General features: G+C 56.1%; 1 protein-coding gene across 3 annotated transcripts in view; it reads left to right on the top strand.

Moving 5' to 3' along the window:
* KLF8 (KLF transcription factor 8) overlaps positions 1 to 24,911 on the top strand; it is a 93,057-nt gene that overhangs the window by 46,475 nt on the left and 21,671 nt on the right. The window contains exon 2 of one of the 3 annotated variants that reach the window (XM_042853343.2): positions 14,656 to 14,797. The exons of the other annotated variants lie outside the window; for them this stretch is intronic. Within the exon in view, the coding sequence (XP_042709277.2) occupies positions 14,729 to 14,797 (69 nt within the window). The 5' untranslated portion in view covers positions 14,656 to 14,728. The remainder of the gene's footprint in view (positions 1 to 14,655; positions 14,798 to 24,911) is intronic. 3 annotated transcript variants of the gene reach the window in all.

The following is a 24,911-nucleotide window of genomic DNA, read 5'->3' as shown; positions in this document are numbered from 1 at the left end:
AAAATGATCAAAAGATGGGGAAGAGGGAGAGAAACGAAGAAAGGAGTATGGGGTTGGGGGGAAGAAAAGGAACTCAGGGTATGCTGACTACATGGAGACTATTCTACTCTTGATCTTTGAGCAAACCTCCCCCAGACATCAGTGAGGAGGAAATTGACCAGAATACCTCTTCTAGAATAGCTCCACATGGGGACAGTCTGTTCTAGAATAAATGACTGTATCCAGAATAATTACTCTGCTTTGGAAGTGTACTAACTATATTCTGGAATAAAGTGACTCCCTTGAGAACTTTACACAGTAACTCGTCAGGTCAATTCCCCCATGTAGACAAGCCCTCAGGTGTCTAGGGCAGGATTTGGAAGGGGGGTTAGCCAGCACATGTTAACATCCCAAATTTAACCCCAAAGTTAGGTCTTGTAAAAACAAGTTGTTTCAAGACTGACCATCACTAGAAATGTCTCTGTGACTTAGTTTCTCAACATTCAAAGGGCCACTTATTGAAAACAATAAAAATTGGGGTCTTGCAGCAGTCTAATGTAGTGATCCGCAACGCAGTGCCCGCAGGCGCCCGCCGGGGCATCTATGTGCGCCCGCGTACTGGCTGGCGGACGAGCATCGATTTTCGGTGGCATTTCGGCAGCGACGCCTATTGACGTTGCTGCTTCTCGGTGGCATTTTGGCGGATGCTCGTCCGCTGGCCACGGTCCGCGGTGGCTCATCGTCTGGTGCCCGCAAGACGAAAAAGGTTGGGGACCACTGGTCTAGTGTGTAGCAACGTGAAACTGACAAGCTTATTTTCATTGCCTGGGCTGCTTGAACTGCAAGACGTAAACAAACTGTCTAAATATTGGAGCCACAAGGTGGGGGAGGCAATATCTTCGAATGGACCAATTTCTGTTGGTGAGAGAGACAGACCTTGGTCAAGTCAAAGATATTACCTCTCCCACTTTGTGTCTCTAACATCCTGGGACCAACATGGCTACACCAATGCTACAGAGTAGACTCCCTAGTTTGCTATAATCTAAAGTGGCATTAATTCTACACATAAGGAGATGTCTTAATAAAATATGTCACCAAATTCTGCCCTCTTACGTCTTAGCGGCCTGGTTCTGGCAGGATCGAGGACAGTCTCTCTCTGTTTTGTTGGATGATATTTTTGTTGTTGTGACCCAGATGCTCAGCTGCTGTAAATTGGTGCTAGCTGACTTCAAGGGAGCAATGCTCCTTTACCCAGCTGAGGATCTGGCCCAGCGGAGGCTGCGTTGGGGTGTGCTGGGGGGTGTTAGCTGTGCCAAGATTGCCTCTTGCACCCATCTTCTGCCCTCCCTGGCACTAACTAAAATCGAAGAGGTAAAGGGCATCCCTTGGTGGTGTGCGAGAGGGGTTTTGCTTGCGGAGGAGGGAGGGAGAGGCTGAGCTGGGAGGAAATTCCTGCAGAAGGTGTGGACGTTTAAGAGGCAGGGTGTGTCTCCTTTCTGCAGAGCACAGCCTGGCTCTCATGAAATCCGTGAGGGCTGCCCAGATATCTGCAGCTCCCAGCTGTGCCCGGGAATAGAGGCGAGGCCCCAATGGAGCCAGGAGGGGAGTCAGATGGCTGCTTTCCCACGGCTCGGTCCCCTGTGCCGGAATGGCGTGAGGCTGGCGCCCTCCCCTCCACACAGGGAGCCTTTGACTCTTTAGTGGGAGAGGGAGGGGCCCTCACCACAGGCATTGCAGCAGCTTCCTTGCCCGATTTCCCCCCCCAGGGAGGGGATGGGCGGGGGTGGGCAGGGAGGAAGCCAGGGAGCGGCTCTGCAGAGCAGGCGGGGCGGTTACAGCCCAACAATCCGATTACTAGACTGTATCCAATTAATTCCTAGCCATTTACAGACATTTTTACCCAGCGCCCCCCTCTAATCCAGTTAGATTTCGCCAATTACTGGAGGTGTTTGGTCTGGAGCAAATCAAGAACCTCCCTCTAACGTGAAGGCTAATGGAGGGGTGCTGGGGCTGAGCCTCAGGGGCCCAGGTCCTCAGCCCGGGCATCTGACTCAGAAGTTAGGTGCCTAAATACCTGAGGATCTGGGCCTGGCTCCCAAGGGCTGCAGTTAGATGGGAGTCCTGTTACAGTTGCTCATGTTCCAGGTGCCCCTTTGACTGGCCCTGCCCTGTGACCCGACTGCACTGGGTCCCGGTTGCCGCTGGCATCTCTGGTCCCTGCTCCATTTTTCCCTGCATCTCTAACCCTTGTTCCATGTCCCTGTGACTCGGCTGCCCATTCCCCCTGGCTCCCCCTTTGCCCGTCAGGCCTGACCCCACTCCATTCCCATGTGATGTCTCCGCTCTGTTTCTGAAGGCCGGGGGCTGCTTGTTCTCCAGGGAGTGAATTTCCTACCTTCTCAACTCAATCTCATTTCATTTAAGTCACGCCAGTTTCTGGCTTCCACAGGATGAGGGGGGCCTGCCCCAGGCAGGGAGCCAGGGGAGAACAGCCATGTTCTGCTGCTTTCCTTGGCTGCGGGGGCCCTGCAGCAGGGTATGCGTCGGGGTGGGAGGCACAGGGCAATAGGCCGGATCCAGCTTGCGAACAGCGCAGCCCACCCACGCCCTAGGCCGTGCGGATGGTGTTGTGGGGGGCGACCCAGGGGCCTCTCCAAAGAAGTATTCGGTTTGGGGATGCAGAGCTGAAACTACATCCAGGATGAAGGGAAAAGCATCCATTTGCAGTACTAAAGACAGCCAGTAATGGAGAGCGGGTGGGTGTCTTCCCATTGGGTGGCTCCCTTTTACCTCTAATAAATACAGTGCCCCAATGCTCCAGGCTCGATCCTGATCCCCTCCAGCCCCGCAGCAAGGAGCAGGAACCCCCCAGGCAATGGAGGTAAGGCAGCCTATGACTAGACCTGGGCCCTAGGTCTCACCACCTGTCTGGGGTTGTTACTCTTTCTAAGGAGAAGCTGCGTTTGTCTTCTCTGATGTAGCACAGCCTGGTGGGGCTCCAAGGGAGGTGGCTGCTGGCTATGGCTGTGAAAGCATCAATTCCTGCTGGGGTTCTAGGAGCACCAGCATGGGCAAGCCCAGTCTGTGCTTGGAGACCACTGTAGAATAGTGTCTGGCAGCTCAGACACGGCTCTCCCAGCCCGTGCTGAAGGAGATCACGTTTGAAGCCTTCTGGTGCCAAGGAGGCTCCTTCCTGCGCCAATCTCGGTCCTTTCCTCCTAGGCTTTCACTGTGCTTTAGCGAGGCAGGTTAGTGTTGTTTTTTTTCCTGATGTTCTAGATTTGTGGAGTGAGGGTGGGGGAGACACTGGGACTGAGGGCGGAAGTGACTTGCCTGAGGTCACACTGAGAGTTGTTTGCAGAGCAGGAAGTAGGACCCAGGTGTCCTGGATCCCAGTGCCCGGCTCTAACGAGCTTGGTTTTGGCTGTAGGTGGTCGTGGCCTGGGGAGTCCTGGCAGAGGGCGGCTTACCTGAAATCCACCTGTGCTGAGGTGGTCCTTGATGATGAAAAGTGGCCTTTTGGCTTCCTTGAACAGACCCTTTGTGCTAGTGGGGCATGCAAACCCCATGGGAGACCGTGGCAGATTGGCATCAGCAAGGCGGACAAAGCCTAGCGCTTGGCCTAGTTGCCATGAAGTGGGATTATTTCCTACCCGCACTTCTGTGTCTGGATTACCCCTTCCAACCAGGGCCGCTGTCACCAGCAGTGCAGAGGGATAAGAGATGGAAGTGGGGGTGGGGAAGATTTCACTGATCCTCCGGTGAAAATGGGGACGTTGGAAAGCAAGAGTTTTTCATTGCAAAGACCCTTCCAGGCCTCCTTCATCGTCAAGCAGCAAAAGACAAAGGGGGTTGGTCTCCAGTGTTGCCCTGTGTCTTTTGGAGGCCATTGGTGGGTTTGCAGTACCATCTGGAGCCATAAAAAAAAGTCCATGCCCTTTTTTGAGAAGCTTGATGGAAAGAACCATCTTTGCCCCACTGCCACCTGGGTAGCTAACAGCTGAGCAGCCCTGGCCAAGCTGAGCATGGGGGAGCTGGCTACACTAGCCACGGGATAAAGGATCTGGATGCAGACTAGGTTAGCCAGTGACTGCTCAGCTGCATTCTCTCCCTCCAGCCGTGAAAGGTCCTCCTGGACCTGCCAGTGGAAACTGCCTGGGGTCAGCCTCGACAGACCTTTCAGAGAGCAGCAAATCAGGCTGGGCCTGAGCTGGCTCAGCCGGGCATAATGGGGTGGGGCGGGCGTTTGGCTGCAGGAGAGGTTCCCCACTGAAGGGGTGGGTGGTGGCGGTGGGGGGTTGCTGATGGAAACTGAGCCTTTTGAGAGGCAGCGCAGATGCCCAGCAAAGAGGGGGAGGTAGGGGTTGGTTTCGACTGCCACTGAACCCGGAGAAAATGAGTCTTTTGTTTGCTGTTGCTGTAACCGCTGAGCGCTCACCCGATCCCCACTCTCTGCTGGAGTCACAAGAGCAACTCCGCAGCCTTAGAGCAGGAGTCAGAGGAAGTTCAACCGGATTTCATCCCCGAGCGGAAACGCAGCCGGCGAGGCGCCCAGAGCCCTGCGTGGTGGCCCTAGCGCCACAGTGTTTGTAAGATCTGCGCTTCAGGGGCAGGGATGTGGGGCAGCAGGGGCTGCCCCTCCCCCCCCCCCCCCCAGTGGCTGGAGGCCCTCCAAGGTAATGCTGCCTTGGGAGGTGCAGGGAGCTCAGCTTGGCTCGTCAGTATAAGAAGTTACAGAGCAGCATCTCTGTGACGTAGGCTGAACAAATAAAGGGGGTCTAACGCCTGCCCTCTGGCTCCATGGGGGAAACCTGCTTGGGGCCTCTGTCCGGCTCAGCTGGGGAGGGGATCAGTGGGAGCTGCCCTTTCTCCGTCCGGTCAGGGAGAGGGCAGCCGTGAAGGCAGCTGTTTCCTGACCCTTGCCTGCTGCCATGGCTCAGCCTCCATCTCTCTGGCTCTGCACTGAGCTGGGCAGAAGCATCAGAGCAGCCCTCTTTCCATACAGTGGGAGGCCCTGGCTCTCCTCTCTGGGCCCCGGTGTAAATCAGGAGCGACTCCACTGTTTGCCAGTGCAGTTCTACAGGTGTAAACCCCCCCAGGAGATCGATATCAGGCAGAGGCTGTGCTGTACATTAACCCTAGTCTCCCCTCCCTCCCTGCTCCCAACTGCTGGTCCCCTCCCCCTACACGCATCCTGCCTCCTGCAGTTTAACCCTTTCTCTTCTCTCTGGACAGTAGCCCCAGCCCAGCCCCGCCCCGCCCCTCCTCACAATTGTAGGTTCTCTCCCACTGCCCCTAGCCAGACCATCCCCCACAGCCATTCAGTTCCCTAGCTGCCAGGCCCCCTTACAGCCCTCTGGGTAAAAGCCTGAGCAGTCCCTCCCCCTAGACCTGACAAAAATGCTGCCAGGTGGGGCCCAGCTGGAAATCCAGCAGCAGGGGGAGGGATCCTAGATAAGAGATAAAGCACCTCAACGGGTGGCTGTCAATGAGGACAAGGCTGGATTGGGCATGGGGGGAAGGAGGCTGTGCTGAGATCCTCCCATTCTGGAGGAAGAGCCCACAGGTGCTGAAAGGGGAGGGGTAGGGAGTCTGAGATCATGGGAAAAGTCTGTGCTGTGGAGGAGATGAAGAATGGCCTGGCCTACTGGGAATAAGCAAAGGTGGGATGAGAGGGGCTGCCACTTAAGAAGTGATGCCTTAGTGGGGCACTGCTGCTCCCATGGCAGTGTGCTCCCCCCCCCCTTTTGGTTTTATAGTTCACGTGCTAAGGAACCCCATGGTGTCTTGGAGCCTGGATCTGCAGCCTCTTCCTTCAAGGCTGGTTTAAGGCGGCAGGAGCGTTTCACTCTCCCCTCTGAAGTTTGCCCTGGAAACGAGCGGGAACGTAGGCTGTCCCTTAGGATTTGTCCACACGGGATATTATAGTGGTGTAAGATAAGGTGTGAATTTCAACTCCTGTAGTCACACCAGTCTAACACCCGGGTGGACACTATCATTATCAGAGTCTCCTTCTTCTGGTTTCACTTAAACCCTTCCAAAGCAACAGTGGCTAACCTGGAAAAAGGCCCCTCTGATACCACCTAGTATCCACAAGGGGATCGGGGGTGTCATGCTGATGTATAACTAGAACTGTCTAGTTAGACTGTCAGGCCTTGGCTACACTTGGGAATTTGTGAAGCGAGAGAGCTCTCGCAGCGCTGTATGTACTCCACCTCTCTGAGGGGAGTAGCTTGCAGCACTGCGAGCGAACGTGCAGCGCTGCAGGCGCTGATTACACTGGCGCTTTACAGCGCTGCACTTGCTGCGCTCGGGGGGCGGGGGGGACGTTTTCACACCCCTGAGCGCAGCAAGTTGCAGCGCTGTACAGCGCCAGTGTAGCCAAGGCCTTAGACTGGTATAACTCCTCTGCAGACAAACCCTTACACTAGCAAGTTATATAGCTTTAACTATCCTGGGGTACAGTGCACTCAGGGAGCTGAGAACCCTCTTGGGGTGGGGCAGTAGATGTTGAGGAGTAGTCCCACACACAACCTTAAGGCCTGGCCTAGGCTTAAAACCCCCCATCAATGGAAGAATGCTACCGTTATGCAGGGAGGTAGTGTTCCTACAGTAGTGGAAACACTCTCTCTGGTGTTGGAAGCATCTACACGCTATGGGGTTATGCTGGTGTAGCTATGCCGACATAGCTATGCTGGTATAATCTCCATAGTGTAGACATATCCTGAAATATAGGGCAGAACCAAGTTTCAGGCATCTCCCAGTGCTCTGGAGTAATGAGTGAGGTCTAAGGTCACTGTAATGACCAGAGCTGTGACTCAGTGCTCAGCAATAGCACCCACATGGTTCTGGTCTTCAGCACTGAGGGATGATAACCCCATCCCATTCAGAAGGGCCTTTTCTGTTGGACAGCAGCCACCTGGGCAGACAGAAAAGCCCTTGGATTAACATCTAGATAGGTTATGTGTCACACCCTTAGCATTCTAAGCGTTCTGATTTGCTGAGGCAGGATCACATTTTGCCTTGTTCCCTTCCTTTAATTGATCCATAATCTTTGAGCTATTGACTAGGTGGCAATTGAGGAAGACAATGGAGGTGCTGCCCTATGGGATAATCCCCATTTTTCATCCCATGATGCAGCACCTTTGGCAAAGAAATCCACTCTGCTAGGGTGCAGGGGGTCGGGGTCTGTGTCAGGCAGCATGTAGGACTGGCCCATGCTGAGTTAAAGCAGGTGTCACCCCTGTAATGCTACAGCCAGCATGGTCCTGAGGATAGATACAACCTCTGTTGGCCTGTGCCCTTGTGTAAGGTTATCCCAGAGGGTGGGGTTGGCAGTGTTTTTCCTGTGGGCTGTTTTTTTCCGCTGGGTACAGGATGCTGTTCTGAGGCAGTGGGGAGTGGCTGGCAGAAGGGTGGACAGTGATGTCCCTGTCTTGTTGGCTGAAAATTGCTCAGGAGGTCTGAGCAGTGCTGTGGGTGGTGGTGGTGGTGGAAAACAGAGGCAACAAAAGGAAACAAAGGCAGGCCACCCAAAGGAGGGGCATGGGTGTTGGAGGTGCAGGCCAGTGTCCGTAGGGGGGTGGGATGTGGTTGAGTGTGTCTGGCTTGCTTGCACACTGCCAGGGATGCTCCCTGTGGCATTGCCAGTCTTACGATGCCTATGCAGCAGTGGGCTCCTCCCTAACTAGCCTTATTGGGCCCAGTTGTCTGGAAAGCGCTAATGGCCCAGAGCAAAAGGGCATGTTAAAGGGGACGTTTTCACCAGTGCAGCCCTGCATGGGGTGGGGGGTGATGGGGTGGATTAGGAGCGTGCACGCTGGCCTAGAAAGAGAGTTGGGGAGCTAGCTGTGTTTTAAACATGGCGCCACCAGCTAAGGATGCGGCACACATCATGAAGTAGGGGGCTAAACTGCATCTAAAACTGGGGTCATCAATAAGCAGACTGCCAGACGCTTTTGAACGTACCCTGACATTTTTTTTTTTACTTATTATCATTTTTTAAATTATTATTTTCTCTGGAGTCTGGACCTTGACTGTACCTTGACAAAAAATAATTGACTACCCCTGATCTAAAACCACTTCTCTAGCTTAGGCCCTTTGCGTGGGTTTGATGCCATTTCGGCTAGTGGCAGGTGAGCCGGGGATCTGTGTGAGATGGGGACCCCTGATGCCTCCGTAGATGGGAAGTGCACGCAGGCGTGACTGCCTTGGAAAGCTGTTTGTAAAACTAATGAACACAGCCTCAGGGACGATTCCCCACAAAGGCCCTTTGCCTGGCCGGTGGGATGTATGGATGCTATAGGCTTCCCTCATTAAGTGGCCAGGCCCCCTCCCTATAGTCCCCATAGATGGGCACACATAGTAAGCCCAGCATGAAGCTAATGAACCTCCCCCAAAAGAGGAATGTGCTTTCATCCCTTTCAGCACTCTCCCCACCCCCACCCGGGGGACAGGAGATCAGGAGGGATGGGGCTCCGCAAGGATTGGTGGGGGCTGGGAGGTGCAGGAAGTGGGTGTGCCCACGGCTCAGTGGGAGCAGGATGGGAATTGGCCACTGACCTCAAGCAAAGGTGAGGGTGTGGTAGGGTGACCAGATGTCACGATTTTATAGGGACAGTCCCAATTTTTGGATCTTTTTCTTATATAGGCTCCTATTACCTCCCACCCCCATCCCGATTTTTCACATTTGTTGTCTGGTCACCCTAGGGTGGGGAGCTTGTGCTGCCAGGGCCCCTCCCCCGCTGTCTGGAGGGGCAAGAGAGCAACTGGAATGTGCCCTGCTCTGTACAGAGATGCTGCTGCAGAGGGGGTGGGAGGATCTCTGCTTGGGCAGAGCAGATATTTGAATGGTCACACAAGCCTACTCCATGCCAGAGTCCTTGGGGAGCACTCGGCCCAGCACAGATGGGGCCTGGGCATCTTTACGCTTAGATCCACTGCCAGAAATGGGTGGCATGGTGATAAAAGCACTGATGCCCTAGCTCTGCTAGAGCTGGGCAAGCTGCAGTCCTGGGAGGCTTCACTACAGCCTGAGAACACATGTTAGAGGGGAAGTTACTCTGATGATGTGCTCCAAGGGTCCCAGCCATGTGAGGATCTCAAAGCATGTTGCCAAGGAAGGGTCACAGTGTCACTGTTCCATTTTAGAGATGGGGGAAACTGAGACATGGGGAGTGCCTGGGGTTAGAACCCCAGTGAGTCTGCTTCTTTACTAAGAGGGATATGGAGCCCATCAAGAAGATGTCTTAATGGGCCAGCTGTTATAGGATCAGACTCCCTGGGGGTGTTTCCTATTGATTAATATGATTTTAGTCTCTGCACAGGAGTATTTACTTATTCCAGTTTATTTAAAACATGCCGCTCCGTGGCTCTCGGTGCATGTCCAAGCATATTTCCCAGCCCGAGCGGGATGTGTTGCAGCTCGTGATTCGAGCAGTGGCTCCCCAGAGCTGGGATAGCAGGGAGGGTGCAGGGCGGGATTGAGGGCCGGGGCAGAGCTGTGTAAGGGCTCAGGATGCCAGTTACTCGGCTGATGGCCCCACTTCAGCAATGGGTTAGGGCTAAGATGGCAGGAGGGTTTGCTGGGGGTCCCTCTTTGTAGCCGTAGGCCCCTCTTGGGTGGATTTGGAGCTCCTGCAGCAGACATAGATGAAGCAGCCTCGACCTGGCAGGGAACCCCGGCTGCACACATCTCAGCACTTCATGGGCCAAGACGATAATGCAGGACAGGGATTCGGCCCCGAGCCCTTCCTTGGGTGTGGGTTGTTTAAGGGCCACAGCAGCTGGTGTCAGTGACTCTTCATCTCAGCATAGTCTTGTCTTGCACCCCTTGCTTGCGGTTGAGTGGGGGGGGGAGGGTGTGTAGGAAATGAGCCCCACTTGGGATTGCGTGCAAGATGTGCCCGTGTCCATTCCCGGGAGGGTGTAGCAGGGCGGGGAGGGGAATACGCCCAGTCGCGGGTATGGATGAGGACATGCCCAGAGCTTTCAATGTGCCCACACCCATTTACGAGCAGGGTGGGGTCAGAGAGTGCCCATTCTAGTGGGGATGGGAGCTCTGCAGAGCAGAAAAGCTGATCACGCCCATTTGCTGGGGAAGAGGGTGGGGCCGTGTGCATGCTATGAGTTCCCTCATGATTAGTCTGGAGATGCTCAGAAGGGCTCCATTTGGGTACGGGTGAATTCCCTCCCCCGTGTCTCTGCAGGGACTCTGGGCACTCACAGGAATGAAGTAGGCCCAATCATGGGAAGCTGCTGGGGCATAGATGGCTCGTGGTAGTTGTGCCTGACCTAAACTCAGCCAAGCCAAGGCCTTTTGTCTTTAGGAAACTGGATAACTTTAAATCTAGGTTCAGTCTGATTACCTGTGGCTGGCTTGGGGGAAGGAGGCATCCGTGATCTAAATAGCCTGATCCTACATAAACCAGAACAAATCTGCTTTCCAAGCATATCGAGGTAGCTCCCAGCCTTTGGGTTGGGTTCCTAATGCCCCCCAAAATCATGGAGATGATCATGTGTCTAAAGCCTGAAGTGGCCAAGGGCTCCTCGCCCTTTTCAGAGCTCCCCCGTGGCAGCCTGTGGCCAGTAGGACTTTGGGGCAGTCTGATGAGAGCCCTGGTCTGTGACCACTGATCTGCTCAGCTGCCATGGCCATCAGGGCTGGTGGACGGGGGCACCCACTGAGTCTCGAGTGCAGGGTGCCAGAAGAAGAATTTGGAGTGGGGATTTTCACACGCCCAATGGAAGCTTTGGGATTCCCCCTTAGCCCAGCCTCGCCATGGTACAGAGGTGGGGTTGCTGCCCGAACCAATTTCTCCCTGCCAGCTCGGCTGGCGAGACATTGAAATAGATCCGAAATACCTCTGAGGATAGAATGTAGTCATTGTGCTGGCCTCGGTGGCAATTGGTGCTCTTGGCATTGGTGGGATGATGTCTTTGGTTGCCCAATAACCTGGGGTGGCACTGTCTGCATGGCAGCGCTGTCTTTGCCTGTTCAGGTTGCCTGCTCTAGAAAGTTTCAGCTCCAGGGTGGAGCCATTGCTAAGCGTCGTCCCCGGGAGCACATGGCAGTGGGTTGGTGACATGGAGGGGTTGTTGGTTTGGGAATGGGCATTGCCCCATGGGCCAGGCATTTTCTAGTTAAAGAGATCACAAGGGAACAGAGTGACCTGTCAGTGGGAAGTAATGCCCACTGCATCTTTGGATCCGATTTTATCCCTCGCTGCTCAATGCCTCCTGAGACCACCAGCTTCTACTCCCCATATGGCTGGCCCTGGCTGTCTGCCAAGAGAAGCAGAAAGAGGTGTGTTGTGTGGCCTTTCTATTGGAGACCTAGTTGCCCAGCTGGCAGAATAAGCAAGGAATGGAACTCCAGCCCCCCGTCTCCTACTCTTCCCCACCCACCCCAACCTCTCATGTCAGCAGCTATGGGATTTATTTCTCCTTGTCACTAGAGATGGGCCCCCAACCAAATCCGCTGCTTCCAAAGACCCCAGGCTTCTCAGCTGGCCCTTCGCCGTCCAGCAGCCTGGCCCTGGATCGGGGAAGCCAGGATCTAGGGCCGGTTTGGGTGCTGCTCCAGCCGTTGCCACTCGCACAGCTCTGGCCCCGTGCTGTGCCCTTTGTGGGCCCGGCATGGCCCTGGCCCAGCCGAGTGGTGCCTGGTTCCGCAGGAGGCGGCTGCCGGGGCTGCGCTGGCGTTCCAGGCCAGAGCCGCTGCGCCAGCCCTGGTGACGTGGGTGAATAGCGGTGCCGGGGGAACACAGGCTCCTCTCTATTCTGCCTTCCCCCACCCCAAGCCTCCTGCCCAGCTGGAGCTCCAGAGGGTTTTGTTTGTTCAGCTTGGGAGCTGGGAGGGTGGAGTCAGGGAGGCCTTTCGTTCCCCTGCCTCGCCCACCCCAGAGCCTGGGCAGGGCTCTGCTGGAGCCAGCCTGGGCTGGAGAAATAGCCCTGTCAGCAGCAGCAGCCAGGGCCCCCCAGCGCAGTGTCTGGCTCCACACCTCTCAGCTGCTCTGCGTTAGGCCATGCTTGGTTTAACCCTTGCCTACCACCCCCATCTGCCTCTTTCAGCCCATCGGGAGGGGCAGATGCTGCCTTTGGAGCCAAGTCACTGAGCCGGCCTCAGGCCAGGGTGGCATGGCAGGGGTTAAAACTAGATAGCAGCAGGGGCGCTGGAGCCTGGGAGAGTGGGGGTGGAGCAGGGTGTGGGTGTAATGGGGAGGGGTTATGAGGGCATGGGCTTTGGGGAGAGGTCAGTGTATGCAGGTGCAGTGAGATTGTGTGGAATAGAGGTGCAGTGAGATGCCAGGGGAATATCAGCGTGGGGGTAGGTGGGGGGGTGTCAGTGCAATGTGGGGTGGTGTAGGGAGGTTCAGTGGGGCATGGGGGGGGGTTCAACATGGTGCTGTTGTAGGGGGTGTGTCTGCAGCGGGGGTGTTGTAGGGAGGTGCAATGGGGTGTCGGGTTCAGCGTGGTGCTGTGGTGGGGGGGTGTCAGTGCAGTGAGGGGGTGTTTGTAGGGAGGTGCAGTGGGGTGTCAGGGGGGTTCAGCATGGTGCTGTTGTAGGGGGTGTGTCAGTGCAAAGAGGGCATTGCAAGTAGGTGGAACGGGGTGTCGAGGGTTCAGTGTGGTGGTGTGTGGGGGGTGTCAGTGCAGTGTGTGGGGGGGGTTGTAGTTAGGTGCAGTGGGGTGTCTCAGGAGCGTTCAGCCTAGGGAGGTGTGTGGGGTGGGCGGGAGAGGCATTGTCTTCCCTACAGAGTTCCGAGCCTGTATCTGTTTGGGATGTGATCACCTCCCAGATGTAGCTTGTGTGCACACAAGTATTTGCTGTCCCAGTTTCCACCCTGTATCCCCCTTGCCAGCTGCCTCAGCTTGGCGCATCCTTGGCTTCCAGCTTGGCCCACTGTCCATTTGTGCTGGGAACAGACCCCCCCTAACGGTACCTATGCCACCAGCTCGGCTCTTCCTCCCTCCCTCCCTGCTGTGTGCACTAGGCAGCCCAGGGGTGCTTTGCAGGCGCAGGGACAGTGCGGCCCAGACTTTCCCAGCATGCCCTGCTGCCAGCACGGCTCAGCCATGGGTGCCAGGCAGAAGCAACTCTCTCAAGCTGTGCGTGTCGCGGTCGGGTCAAAGGAGCGTTGCCAGCTGGCAATGCTGTTGTGCTTGTAGCACAGACAGGCCCGAAAATCCGGCTGATTTGGGTGGGCTGGGCAGTAGCCTTTGGTAGCCGACTCTCGGCTGGGAGGCAGGCTGCATGCCCAACGGGTTGGCATAAGCTGTCTGCTCCGCTGAGGCAGGCAGCCCCAGCTGTTTGATTTTAAGACACTGCAGTCCTGCCTCTTAAGAAGCTTCCTTGGTGTAAGTCAATTAGAAATGGTGCTGGCTCAATGCTGTCTGCTATTGGGCCCTCTCCCCTGCCACAGGCTTCAGGGAAGGGTGGACTGGGGGGAGTTCCCTCATCACCCCATCCCACAGGGACCCTTCAGGGCTCCTGCCTTTTGGGGTCTTAGCCGCGGTTAAAGGGGAGGGTTTGCATGTGTGAATCTCTCTCTTGCCCCACTCCGGCCTGGTGTGCATGGCCTGCACGTGGTTGGAAGGGAATGTTGGGGGTGTCCCAGGGCCATCCCCCCCTTAGCACAAGCCCTGAGGGGAATCTCCTAGCCAGACATGCATTGGACTGCCTTTCTGCTAGGAGGGGAGGCTGCAGACCTACAGGTTCCCCCCTTTCCCTGGGGGACAGTGTGCAGCAGATCTATCTCTTTTAAGGGGAGACTTTGATTATTCCCCCTGTCAATCCCCTCCCCTGTCTGTCCCCTTGCGGGGAGCACACCATGACCTCCCCGTCCTTGCTGGATCTCGCGCACTCGCCGTTGCCATGGCGAGCATTGTGTCTAAATATTGCAACCAGTTGTCAGGCTGCCTTTCCCTGCCTGCCCCTTCCTGGCTTCCGAAACGCCGGGTGCTCACTGGCGGAACGACCCACTTTGCTGCGGCTCCTGCGTGGGTGCCAAGGGATGGAGGCTGGGGGAAGGAGCCGAAAGCTGCTCCGCGAGGCCTCCCCACCTGGGGACGGGCGAACTGACATGCTTTGGCGGCAGGGGAGGAGCCGACAGCCGCAGGCTTGGCTTGGCACTCAGCCCCTCCCTTCCCTCTCCTCTCTGCAGCCCGTCCCTTTTAAGGAGCTCCACCCAGGGTCAGGCCAGGGTGGAGCTGTCAGACTATTCACACCTCACAGCTCAGGACTGGCAGGCTAGACACACCAGCAGCAGGCAGCTCTTTATTCAGAGAGAGACTCCTCTGTGGAGGAGCAGAGCTCTCTGACTGCTTCACGGGTGTGCGTCTCTGTGGAAGGCTGAAGGCGTGGGCCTGTGCAGACCCCAACGTGAACGTGTATTGATAATAAGGAGCCGCTATCGGCCACATCTCTCCTTTTTTTTTTTTTTTAAATTCCCCTTCCTCGTTCTTCCATTCACCGGAGAGGCGTGTGGGGCAGAGACTTGGCTGAGGATCTAGGGACCTCGACAGTGTGCCAAGTTGCCAGGCGTACAGGCCGGAGGAGGTGAGGGAGAACGGGAGACTCGCCCTGACCGCCAGTTGGCAGAGCACTGGGTTTTGCAGGAAGACAGTGACTGCACCCGCCCGGGCTGGTATCCCATCTCCTTTGCCTGCTCCCAGCTGCCAGGAACAAGAGCGTCGTGCAGACCTCGCGCGTGGTGAGGGGCAGCCGTCTGGAGCCCGGCTCAGGAGTATGATCCTCCCCGCAGACAGCATGAGCGCCGTGCAGTACCGGAGGAGCCCACCGCGCGCCGGCTGGGCGGTAAGTGGCTGGATGGTTCTCTGGCTGGGGGCCGTGATGCTCCCCTTGGGGCAGGTGGCAATGCTGGGGTGGCATTTTCCACTCTTGTGCTCCAGGGCTGCATGGTGTAAGCGAGCTACTTCCTGGGGGGTCAGGATATCTTCCCCAAGCCCCCCATTTCATCCAAGCCCTCGCCGGGTACATCCCCAATCCTGCCCTTCTCCTTTTTAACAGCCTTTATCTCCCCACCATTCACACATGCACCAGTCCTGGGCATGGCCCCAGTTATTCCTTCCCCACTCTGCCATAGCAGCCCTGGAGAGGAGGGGGGTGCCCACTGGGCCTTAAAGCCATGGGATGGGGGTGGGGCAGCTTTGCCTTGCTCAGCTCTGGAGGGCTCTGAGTCTCAGTCTCCTTTGGACTCCGAGGGCGGGCGGGTGTGTGCAGAGAGGGGGATGGGTGTGCGCCTGTCTCCTCCCCCAAAGCCGGTGCATGGGAGGCCAAAGCAGAAAGACCTCCAGGGGTCTGCAAGGCCAGAGGCAGCAGGGTGCACTGCCCCTTTAAGAGAGGGCTGGGACATGGGGGACCTTTAAGGAGCAGATGGGAGAACAATTTGTGGCTTGTGCACTGCTCCTTTAAGGAGGGGAGGAGGAGGAAGGTGTGCCGCACCCACTCGCCTCCCCTGCTCTTTAAGAGCCTGATGCCCTCAGCTGACACTGGGTGGCAGCAGCAGGAGGGAGGCCTGGCAGGGAGAAGGGGTGTTTGGGCTGGATTCCAGGTTTTGTTATGGTCCAGGATATGTACACACCTCCCTCTGCAGGGGTCCCCCAGTGTGGATGGGAGGTTTGCACAGAGACCAAGGGGGACTCGCAGCCTCACATGGTTATTGTTGCATTGTGCATCACGCAGTGGGGGATCTGCTCCCCATCAGAGCGCTGCCACTGCCCCTTTGTCTCTTTTTCTTTCCCTCGCCCTCTCCTGTTTTCCCTTCTGCATTTCCTTCCCTGCAGCAGCTCCCAGTTCCCACCTCTGGAGGGCACCACTCCCCCCCCCCCCCCCATTTCCCGTTCCATCCGGCAGTGGAATAGCGAATATTGACGTAGAGTGTTGTCATTCAGCCTTAAAGCTGACACCCCAGTGAGATTAGTAGGGGGCAGGGCTGTTCACCCCTTGGAGTTATTGTTTAAGGCTGTCTGCAGACTCAGGCAGACCTTGTGCCTTCTCTGTGCACTCGGGCCCCATTTTCTCTCTGCAGCCAGGAGGGCTAGAAACATACTTTAAATGAACCCCACAATTCTGCACAGTCTGAATATGCTTCATGTGGGCCACACCAATACTGCACGAGGGCTGGATCTGGCCTGCGGGCTGCATGTTGGATGCCCCTGGTGTAGAAAGAGTCAGGGACCTCCCTGCTGCTAAAGCCCTTGGGAAGGAGGGGATAAAAGAATGCTTTTTTCTCCTGAGTGATACCCCTAACTGCTCCCAAGAAGCCCTTCTCTGTGCTGCCCCCCAGCCGGACAGGCCAGTCTGGGGAGCCCTTGGAAGGGCCCTCCTGGGAGTATACACAAGCAATGCTGGGCTGTTATTTATGTCCTGTGTCTGTTCTCACTTGTGAGATCATTGAGGATGAGGATGGGGTTAGGGGGAGGATCTGCGGTGCCCCTGTGGGACTGGCCATGTGTGAAGTCTCCCGACTTCAGATCTCCCCTTCCCACCAGAGCCCTTCTGGGCTCCGCGCTGAGTCCCCAGCTCCACCAGAAGCCATTCCCATCTGCTTTGAGTCCCAAAGAAAGTGTGTCCTTGGCTATGGTTTGGTCAGGGATGGGATTGGGGCCTCTCTCCCCATGGTCATTAGAGTTTGTCCTGTCCTGGTTAGGTGGAACGGAGATCCATCAGCAGCTGGTGGATCTCTGCTGAGCCGGGTGGGAAATGGGGCCAGGTGTTCCCAGCTGGCAGCAGTGGTGGAGCCCAGTGCAGTCTCTCTAGGTCAGAACTTCAGCCGGGACTGGTATATGGGAAGCCTGAGCTGTCCCTGTGCCATGGAGACACGGAGGGCTTGAGGCTCCAGCGTTGTCACTGAAAGCCTGCCAGGCCTTTCCCATGCCCTCTCCCCCGTGGTAGGTAAGCTGAGCCTGCTGTGGAGCCGAATGCTGGGTCTGTGCAAAGCTGTTTCCCAAGGCAGAGTCTTGAGCCCTTTGTGTTTTATGAACTACTCCTAATGCTGAGTGTCATCCCATTGTGGCCTCCACAGCTTCTCCACCAGAACTCGACTAGCACCTGATTACATGGAAAGGCAATGTCAGGACAGTGCTAAGAGGACAGGATGAAAATAAACTCGCCTTAAAGCAATGGGTGCAGCTGTTTGGATACATTTCCCTCCCCTCCCGCCCCCTTGTGTTTATCTCTTCTCTGGGGGCCAGGAGCTTTGCATTCGTTAGTAACCAAATCTCCCCATGTTGCCTGAAACCCCTGCTGCTCCAATCTCTCCAGGTTCCCATATGCACTTCCCCCTCCACTTTGGTGTCCTCTGCAAATCTGGTTACTGCTGAGTCAAGGAAAACCAGACAAAGAAATCCATAGGGACCTCGGGGCTCTGAGTTCTGCTGATTCGGGACCCCCCAAGTGTCTTTGGCTGGGCTGCTAACAACTAGCAGGAAGCTTCCTCTGTAGCTAACAGTGCTGCCCTTTAAATGATCATTCCTGGGCCATCAGAGTTCCAACACCATTGAGGGGAATGGGGCAGTTCACAGCTCTCAGAGCTATTGTCTCAGGCTCTCTGCAGACATAGGGCATGTCCACACTTAAACCATTGCGCGGCTGTAGACACTCCCATCAGGAGAGATGGCAGTAGCCTAGTGCTGTCTACACTGGGATAACTATGGTGTGGATTTTACACATTCCTGATTGATGTAGTTATGCCGACCCAATTTTCTAGTGTAGACTAGGCCTGTGCTAACTCGACTCAAACCAAGTGTAAACTGATTGAAGTGTGCACACATTAGGCGGATGCAGTGGTTAGGCTACAATTGATTAATCAGTGCAGCCTTTGCTGTCTAGACATGGCCTTACTTACTTTAGTGCAAATTGAAATTTTGGAGCATCAGATGAAAACTTGGCAGAGATACTGGGATGGTCAGTCCAACCCCAGAATTACAAATCCCATCATACTAACCCTAACACGGGGGTTTATTCCAGTTTTGCTAACCACAGCTACATAGTGTCTCCCTACATTTCCCCAGCAGTTTCAACTGGATATGGGATTGTTGGGCAATTGCTAGGATCATCGGGGCAGATCTTACTTAACTCCCTGCCATTGCAGGGGCCTCGGCATTGGTGCACATTGGTCCCTCCTGTTTTCTGCCCATGGGCTGCAGTACTTCGGTTGAATTCTGGGTATTGGGCTTGATGTGATATACAGCGGGTCAGACTGGATGATCTGACACTCTCTGTTCCGGCACTTCCTGTCCTGAACTCTTGTTGAATGTTGCTGTTGAACAGTGGCCACGTTTCACTCCAGAGGTGGCTGCATTCTGTGTGTGGAATGGCCCTTGGGGACGAGCACTAAAGAAATGTAAGCTTCTGTGGCTTTGAGCGTGATGCCTGAATCTCTACTGGATGCCAGTGAGAGGGAATGTGGGGAATGAGGCTGTTGTTGCAGGCGGTGCGAATCCTCCGTCTCATAGGGAGTTTTGGGGCATAGTATGTTAATGCAGCTCCTATGTTTTTCCCCCCCCCTTGGTGCTGTTTGTGTGTGAGGGTGGGGGAAGGTGAAAGGTGCTGCTGAAGCAGACTGGAGAGGCAATTCCATTCTATGGGCCTCATCTCTTGCTTTAGGAAGGAGTCAGGGCTTTGAAGTGCATGGGTGTGGGACAGAAGGTTTGGCTCTGTGTCAGGTCTAGTGTGCTCTTCTCTGCTGTGCATGGATCCGCCTCCTGCGTCCCCAAGGAAATAGCGAGAATGAACTAGGAAACTCTCATCTCGGCTGAGCTCGGATACCCCAGCAATGAGCATGTTATAGATTAGGGTTACCGTATTTCAACACTGAAAAAAGAGGACACTACATGGGGGCCCTGGCCCCATCCCAACTCCGCCCCTTCCCCCGACCCCATTCCAACCCCTTCCCCAAAGTCCCTGCCCCAACTCTGCCCCCTCCCCTGAGCACCCCGCATTCCCCCTCCTCCCTCCCGCCCCCCAGGCTCTGGCTGCTGCTGCGCTGGGGAAGTTGCTTCGGCCCCTGCCGCGGTGGAGAGCAGCGGGAGCTGGGAAAGTTGGAGCCCGGGGAGGAGGCGGCTGCGCTCTCGGATGCTGCCCGCCGCCTCTGTGCCCTGGCAGATCGGGGGAGTTGTTAGTTTTGCTGCAGCCACTCGCACTCGAGGTCCCCTTACCATGCCTCCCTATTTTCCCGGACATGTTCGGCTTTTTGGAAATTCCTCACGGACGGGGATTTGAGGACCAATAAGCCGGACATGTCCGGGAAAATCTGGACGTATGGTAATCCTATATAAATACACTGCTAGGATTCTGCAGACTGGATTTCAAGCCCCGCATTGATGCTCAGGACCTGTGGTGCGTTTGTGCCAGGCCTGTGGAATGTTTTGGTGGAAATTGCTGGCCTCCCAGTGTTGTTAGCCTCCAGTATAAAGGGCTTTGCTGCATCTTGGCTTGTAGTTTCCTGGCATCTCCATGTCTGCTGATCCCTGGGATCTGAGAGTGCTCGTGATGTTTCCTGCTTTGGAGCCACTTCTGAATGCATCCCTTCGCTTGGTTCCCATGACCTTTGACCCTTGGTGCTGGGAGCCTGGGATCTCCCTCCTGTGAGGCCTCCTTGCCCTTCTTGGAACCTGGGGTGACGATTAGCCTCATGGTAAGGTCATTGAAGCTGGTGCTGGTTGGAAGGCTGGACTGGGCTGCTAGTTTGCTACCAGCTGTTGTAGGACATCTTGTGGGGGTCCTTCTAGATGGGTTTTCTATGGGGTCTCTGTATCTTGCCCATGGGATCAATGTGCTCTGTTGGCTCTGTCCACACTAAGCGTCTGTGCTCCGAATTCCCCACCGTTGCTAACACCCGGTTCAAATCCCCCAGAGGTAGCAATGATAGGAGCCCTAATATAGCTTAGGCACTTGCATCTTTCTGGCTGCTAGTGCAGACAGAGCCCTGGGGCTGTTTGCTAACTGCTGCGTTGCATAGTGCACTGTGGGTCACTGCTGAAGGGGACAGCTGGACCCCGGTCCCATGGAGTCACAGGGCCACATGGCAATGCAGTGAGGCAGCACAACAGCAGGATAACATGGTGTTGACCGCACAGGGATTTCCAGACGCTCTTCATGCCAGGTGAGCTCCTGTTTGCTGGACAGAAGCCTGGCTGGCAGCCCTTTGCGTTGCCCCCCTCCGTGCCTCCCGGCTGCTGCGTCAGGGATTGGGTCTGGGGTCCGTTGCTGTTCATTTGCGACTGATCGAACGTTAAAAGCAGTTCCCCTTCTCGCTCATTTGAGGGGCATTGGGCTCCCCATTCACACTTTCCCAGGGAGGTTGAGGCAGGTTTGTAGGTGATCCTTCCCTTCAAAGGAGCCTGCTGGGTTCCTGACCTGGGGCTCGAGGACAGGTTCCCAGTCCTCCATTTCTGGGGCTGTGGGGACACAGCTTGCTCAGTGGCGGGCTGAGGACTGTTATAATAAGCCTGTGTTGTCTAGAAATTAAGAGTCCTGTTCCACAGCCTCCCAGGGCCACGTGCTGTGACTAATTGGTAGCGACTGTGATACTCCAACAGCACAGACCACTACCAGGGAGCTCAAGGAGAATCTCCTTTTGCTGATAATGTCTAGGGACTATGACACACACTTGGGCAGTTCTGACTACATCCGGTAGTGGTGCTCAAACACAGCCTGGCCATTTGGGTCAATAACCAGGGAATGGTACCCCTAAATCAGAGGCCCCCAGGGGAGGGCTGCAGGATTCCTATGCTGCTTTGGAGTCCCCTAGTGGTTAAAAACTGATGGTTTCTGGCACGTGCATCCCACTTGCTGGTTGAAAGCTACAGCTACTTGTAGCCCATGGCAACTTCCTATCTAACCCCTCTCCTGCTGCGCTGAGCCGCAGGTGGGGTGGGAGATGGTGCTCGCGGCTGAGGAGGCTGATGATTTCAGATTTAGCTGACCTAGGCTGCTGTTCCGCAGCCACGCATGCGCAGCCATTCTTGCTGGATTTCCAGGTGATTGCAAGGAAATGTCAAACCAGCATACCTTGGTTCTCGCACATCACCTAATCCCCACAGGGATCTGTGCACCACGAGGCAGTGAATAGCTCTGCCTTAACTGGAGAGCACATGCTCTTTTGGGGGCTCAATTCAGCTTCCTTTTGACATCTGTGCCCAATCTTCCGTTGACTCCAGTGGTAGCCAGTTGGGGCCATCACTCCTTTTTTCTTTTTCTTTTTTTTCTTACGGGACGGTGGTTTAAAAAAAAAAAAACTTCCTTCAATAAACTGTAGAGTGGGATCTAAACCCTCCTGTTTCAGAGCATAACCGCGGGGGCTGGGAGAAAATATCATGTAGAGGCACGTTCTCCCATAACTGTCTCTTGCGGGGTATCTTGCACATCTCTCTGAAGCATCCATTACTGGTTACTGTCAGAGACAGGATACCGGGCTGGGTGGACTCATTGGTCTGATCCAGTCTGGCACTTCCTATGCTCCTGGTATTCCTGCTAACAGGTTAGATGATTTGCAACAAAATAGCTTTAAACATGGATTTCCTTTTAATGGCTGAGGCAGCTGGCTTCAATTTCAACCATCAAGCACTTTGGAACAGGGCTGGTCAGTTTCACGTTCCCTCTCCAGTCTGTTTCCCTCTGACCGTAGCCCAAAGCTTCGATATTTGGAATCCCAGCCAGGGAATTTTTAAATTCACTCACTGCTCAAGGGGAAAGAAATACCCTTAGAACTTAAACTCACAAAATCCTATTCACATATGTTTGTGTTAAGTAAGCTTCCTAAGCGTTAACAGCTCGTACCACTGGGTCTTGAAAGGCTCTGCTACTGCCAACTTCGCTTTGCGTAGGTAGATCTGCTCTGTGTCTGGATTCTGCCTGGGTCGAACAGAACGAGCCTGACTGCCCCTTTGCCCCAGACTCAATCCGTAACTCCTCACACACACACACCCCTTGTCCCCACTGCTCTTTGTATATTTCATGCTGATCCTTTCAATGGTGGCCCCTTGCTGTTCCACTGAGAGTTGGCCTGCATTGGCCGTGTGCTGTCCCTGGTGGCCCAGAGCAGTAATGCCTGATTGACTACAACAGCTTGCTTCCACTCTTGGACCCAGCCTCTGTTCTCTCCAACTTGGAGGCTGGTGGGGGTGATGCACTGAGCCCCTGGCGGTAGAGGGGACAGAGAGCAGCGTGGGGCAGCTTGCTCAGTGATGTGCAGAGCAGTGTGTGCAGGAAGGAGTTAACAGGGAGGGGACGGGGGATGCTCTGTGGAATCCCATCCTGGTATCTGGTTTTGGAGAAGGATGTGAAGCGAAAGGCCTGACAGCAACTGTTGTGGATGGTTTTGTCAGAGACACCTGCACCGCGCAGAGCGGGACTGACAGGAGAGGCAGGGCTGGCTGGGAGATGAAAGGCTTGTGGGGAGCTGGGGGGCCTGGATCAAAGGGAAATCTGTGCTCTGCCTGGGTGTGGAAAGCAGATGGGAAGGGAAGCAGAGGGATGGCTGAATGAGGCCATAAATCTCAAGGGGTGTCGGATAGGCTGTGGCGGGGAAGGGCTCTGTGGGGTGGATCAGCCAGTCTGTGGACTGGGGGTGGGTGGCTTGAACCGGGGGGCTTTAAACCCCCCTGGGATTCAAGCCCAGCTCTGTCTGTAACTGCTGGGGGGAGGCAAGGCCTGCAGAGCACAGCTAATCCCTAGCCTGGCTGACGCCCTGAGTGGAGCCTGGGGCTGCACATAGCCAGTGGGGCTAACGTGGCTGCCAGAGGGAGAGGGAGGGGGAGGGGAGAGGCAAGCAGCCAGGCGGGCTCTCAACAGGATCTCTGTGTGGGTGGCTCTGCTCAGGGAGTGACAGCCGTGGGTTGGGCCCGCCTCAGCTTGCCTGCCAAAGGAAGGATTTGTTTTGTCACCAGGCCGGCTGCAAGGGCTTGGGCCGCGGCCAGGCAGCGCATCAGAATTGCCCAGGACACTGCACCTATCCAGAGCAGTGGCCTGTATGGCCAGGATCCTGGGCGCGTGGAGGTGACAGTGACAGGGATTGGGGGAGGGCGGTTCATGCACTTGAAGTCAGGGCAGGGCTAGGGTGTGAGTTTGACCGTCTCATCCCAGTGCCCACCCTCACCGCCCGCCCATTTGCGATCTGAAGACAGGGCTGCATCTGAGCCTCTGGCTCCCCTGGCCATGCCTCCCCTCCCAGCCATGCCCACAGCCCTTGCAAGCTTTTGGGTGGCTGGCACGCATCCTGCTCCTCCCCCCACCTGGGCATCAGCTGCCAGCGCTCCTGGGCTCTATGCTAGGTGGTGACAACTTCTGCCGCCACTGAGTCCCTGCTGCTTCCTGGTTCTCAGCCAAGCTGGGGGTAAAACCAGTTCCACCCCCAGCTCCCAATCCAGCCTCCTGGCTGCAGACCCCTTCTTCCCTGGGACGGTGACCTCCCCTCACAACCGAGCCACCTTATGGTGCAACTCACCCCTGTGCCTGAAGGGTTAATGTTGTGCCTGAGGATAATCCCCCCCCAGATCCCTGACATCCCGTGGGCAGTCCCCATCCTGCTGGCCAGGGGCTGGGTGTGGCTCTCTTGTGTTCCTCAGCAGACTGGTAAGCAATCGCCCCCAGGGAGATGCTCAGCACAGCTTTGCCTAGAATCAGATAGTGAACTCCCACCTCTCCCCACTCCCCTCTTGCCAGCCAGACCCGCCCACTGCGGAGGGCATCTCTGTGTCACGTAGCCGGGCTGTGGGGCCCCCTCGCAGCTCCAGAGACACACAGCGCTGACTGCCCCACTGAATCTTGTGGGGGAGACATATGGGCACCCCCTAGTGAGCAGGGAGGGGATATCACTGCTCTTGTATCTACTGTGGGAGGGGCAGCTGGGTGCCCCTCTCCTAGGAGTCGAATAAGCCTGGGCGGGAGCCCTCATCCTCTCTCATCGCAGCACCCCCTCACAGCCAGCGACTGGCAAACGTCCCGCAAGCTCCATGAGGGTCGTCTCCTTGAGGGCCAACCCCACTGGCCCATCTCTTGGGCCTGCAGGGACGATGAACCGATCCAGCGCTCTCCCCATCCGCCTCTCTGGGGCTTGGCCCACGTGCAGGCTGCAGGCCCCAGCCAGTTCGTCTTGTACTCGAAGCCAGTGTGCCCAGCCTTGGGACGCTGTGGCTGCCTATAAGAAGGGGGTGGCAACCCTGGTCTGTTGGGGGGCCCCCCCACACCGCATGGCTGAGGTTACTTTGGAAGCAGCCAAGTAAATGTTTATGGGAGCCTCAGAAAAGAGCCCAGAGTTCTGAGCCCAGCTCCCCCTTGGTCCACCCAGGGACCCCCTGATTGCTGCCAGGGGGCAGCTGAGCACCCCACTAGCTCACCCTTGCTGCTCTGGGCTGTGATTGGCCATGTCCTTTAACCCTTCGGGCTGGGGACAGGTTCCCCCCTGCAGCCCTAAGTTGTAACCACAGGGCCGACAAGCTGGGTGCTTGGTGGAACTGAGAGGGAGGGGTTGGATCTGCCCCAGTGACCTCTGGCTGTTCTGCAGGGGAATGGAGTGTGGACATGTGAGCTGCTCACTGGGCTCAGCCGTGATCTAGTTCTCATGGCAACCTGCAGGCCTGTTCTATGCCTTGGGGGTGTGCTGGGGGGGCTTTTTGTTCCTTCTCTCCCTCCCACTCCGCCGCCCATTCCCCAGTGGAGGCTCAGCATGCGTGAGCTCCATCTGCTGCCTCTCCCCAGCCCAGGCCCTGCAATGGAACACAATGCCCAGGGCGGGCTGGCATCCAGAGCCAGTGGGGCAGGAGTCTGGCTGCATAGGAGTGGGGCTGGTGTTTGTATGATGCAGACCCCCCCCCTCCATTGCTCCGAAGGTGCGCACACAGCCATCTGCCCCTTGCTCGGGGCCTGCACTACAGTCTGAGGCGGTGGGTCAGTGCCCTGGCTTTCT

Source organism: Chrysemys picta, chromosome 9, assembly GCF_011386835.1.
Source record: "Chrysemys picta bellii isolate R12L10 chromosome 9, ASM1138683v2, whole genome shotgun sequence".
In the NCBI taxonomy this organism is placed as follows: domain Eukaryota; kingdom Metazoa; phylum Chordata; order Testudines; family Emydidae; genus Chrysemys; species Chrysemys picta.
Note: the sequence above shows the minus strand (reverse complement) of the source record. Positions and strands in the feature narration are given on the sequence as shown.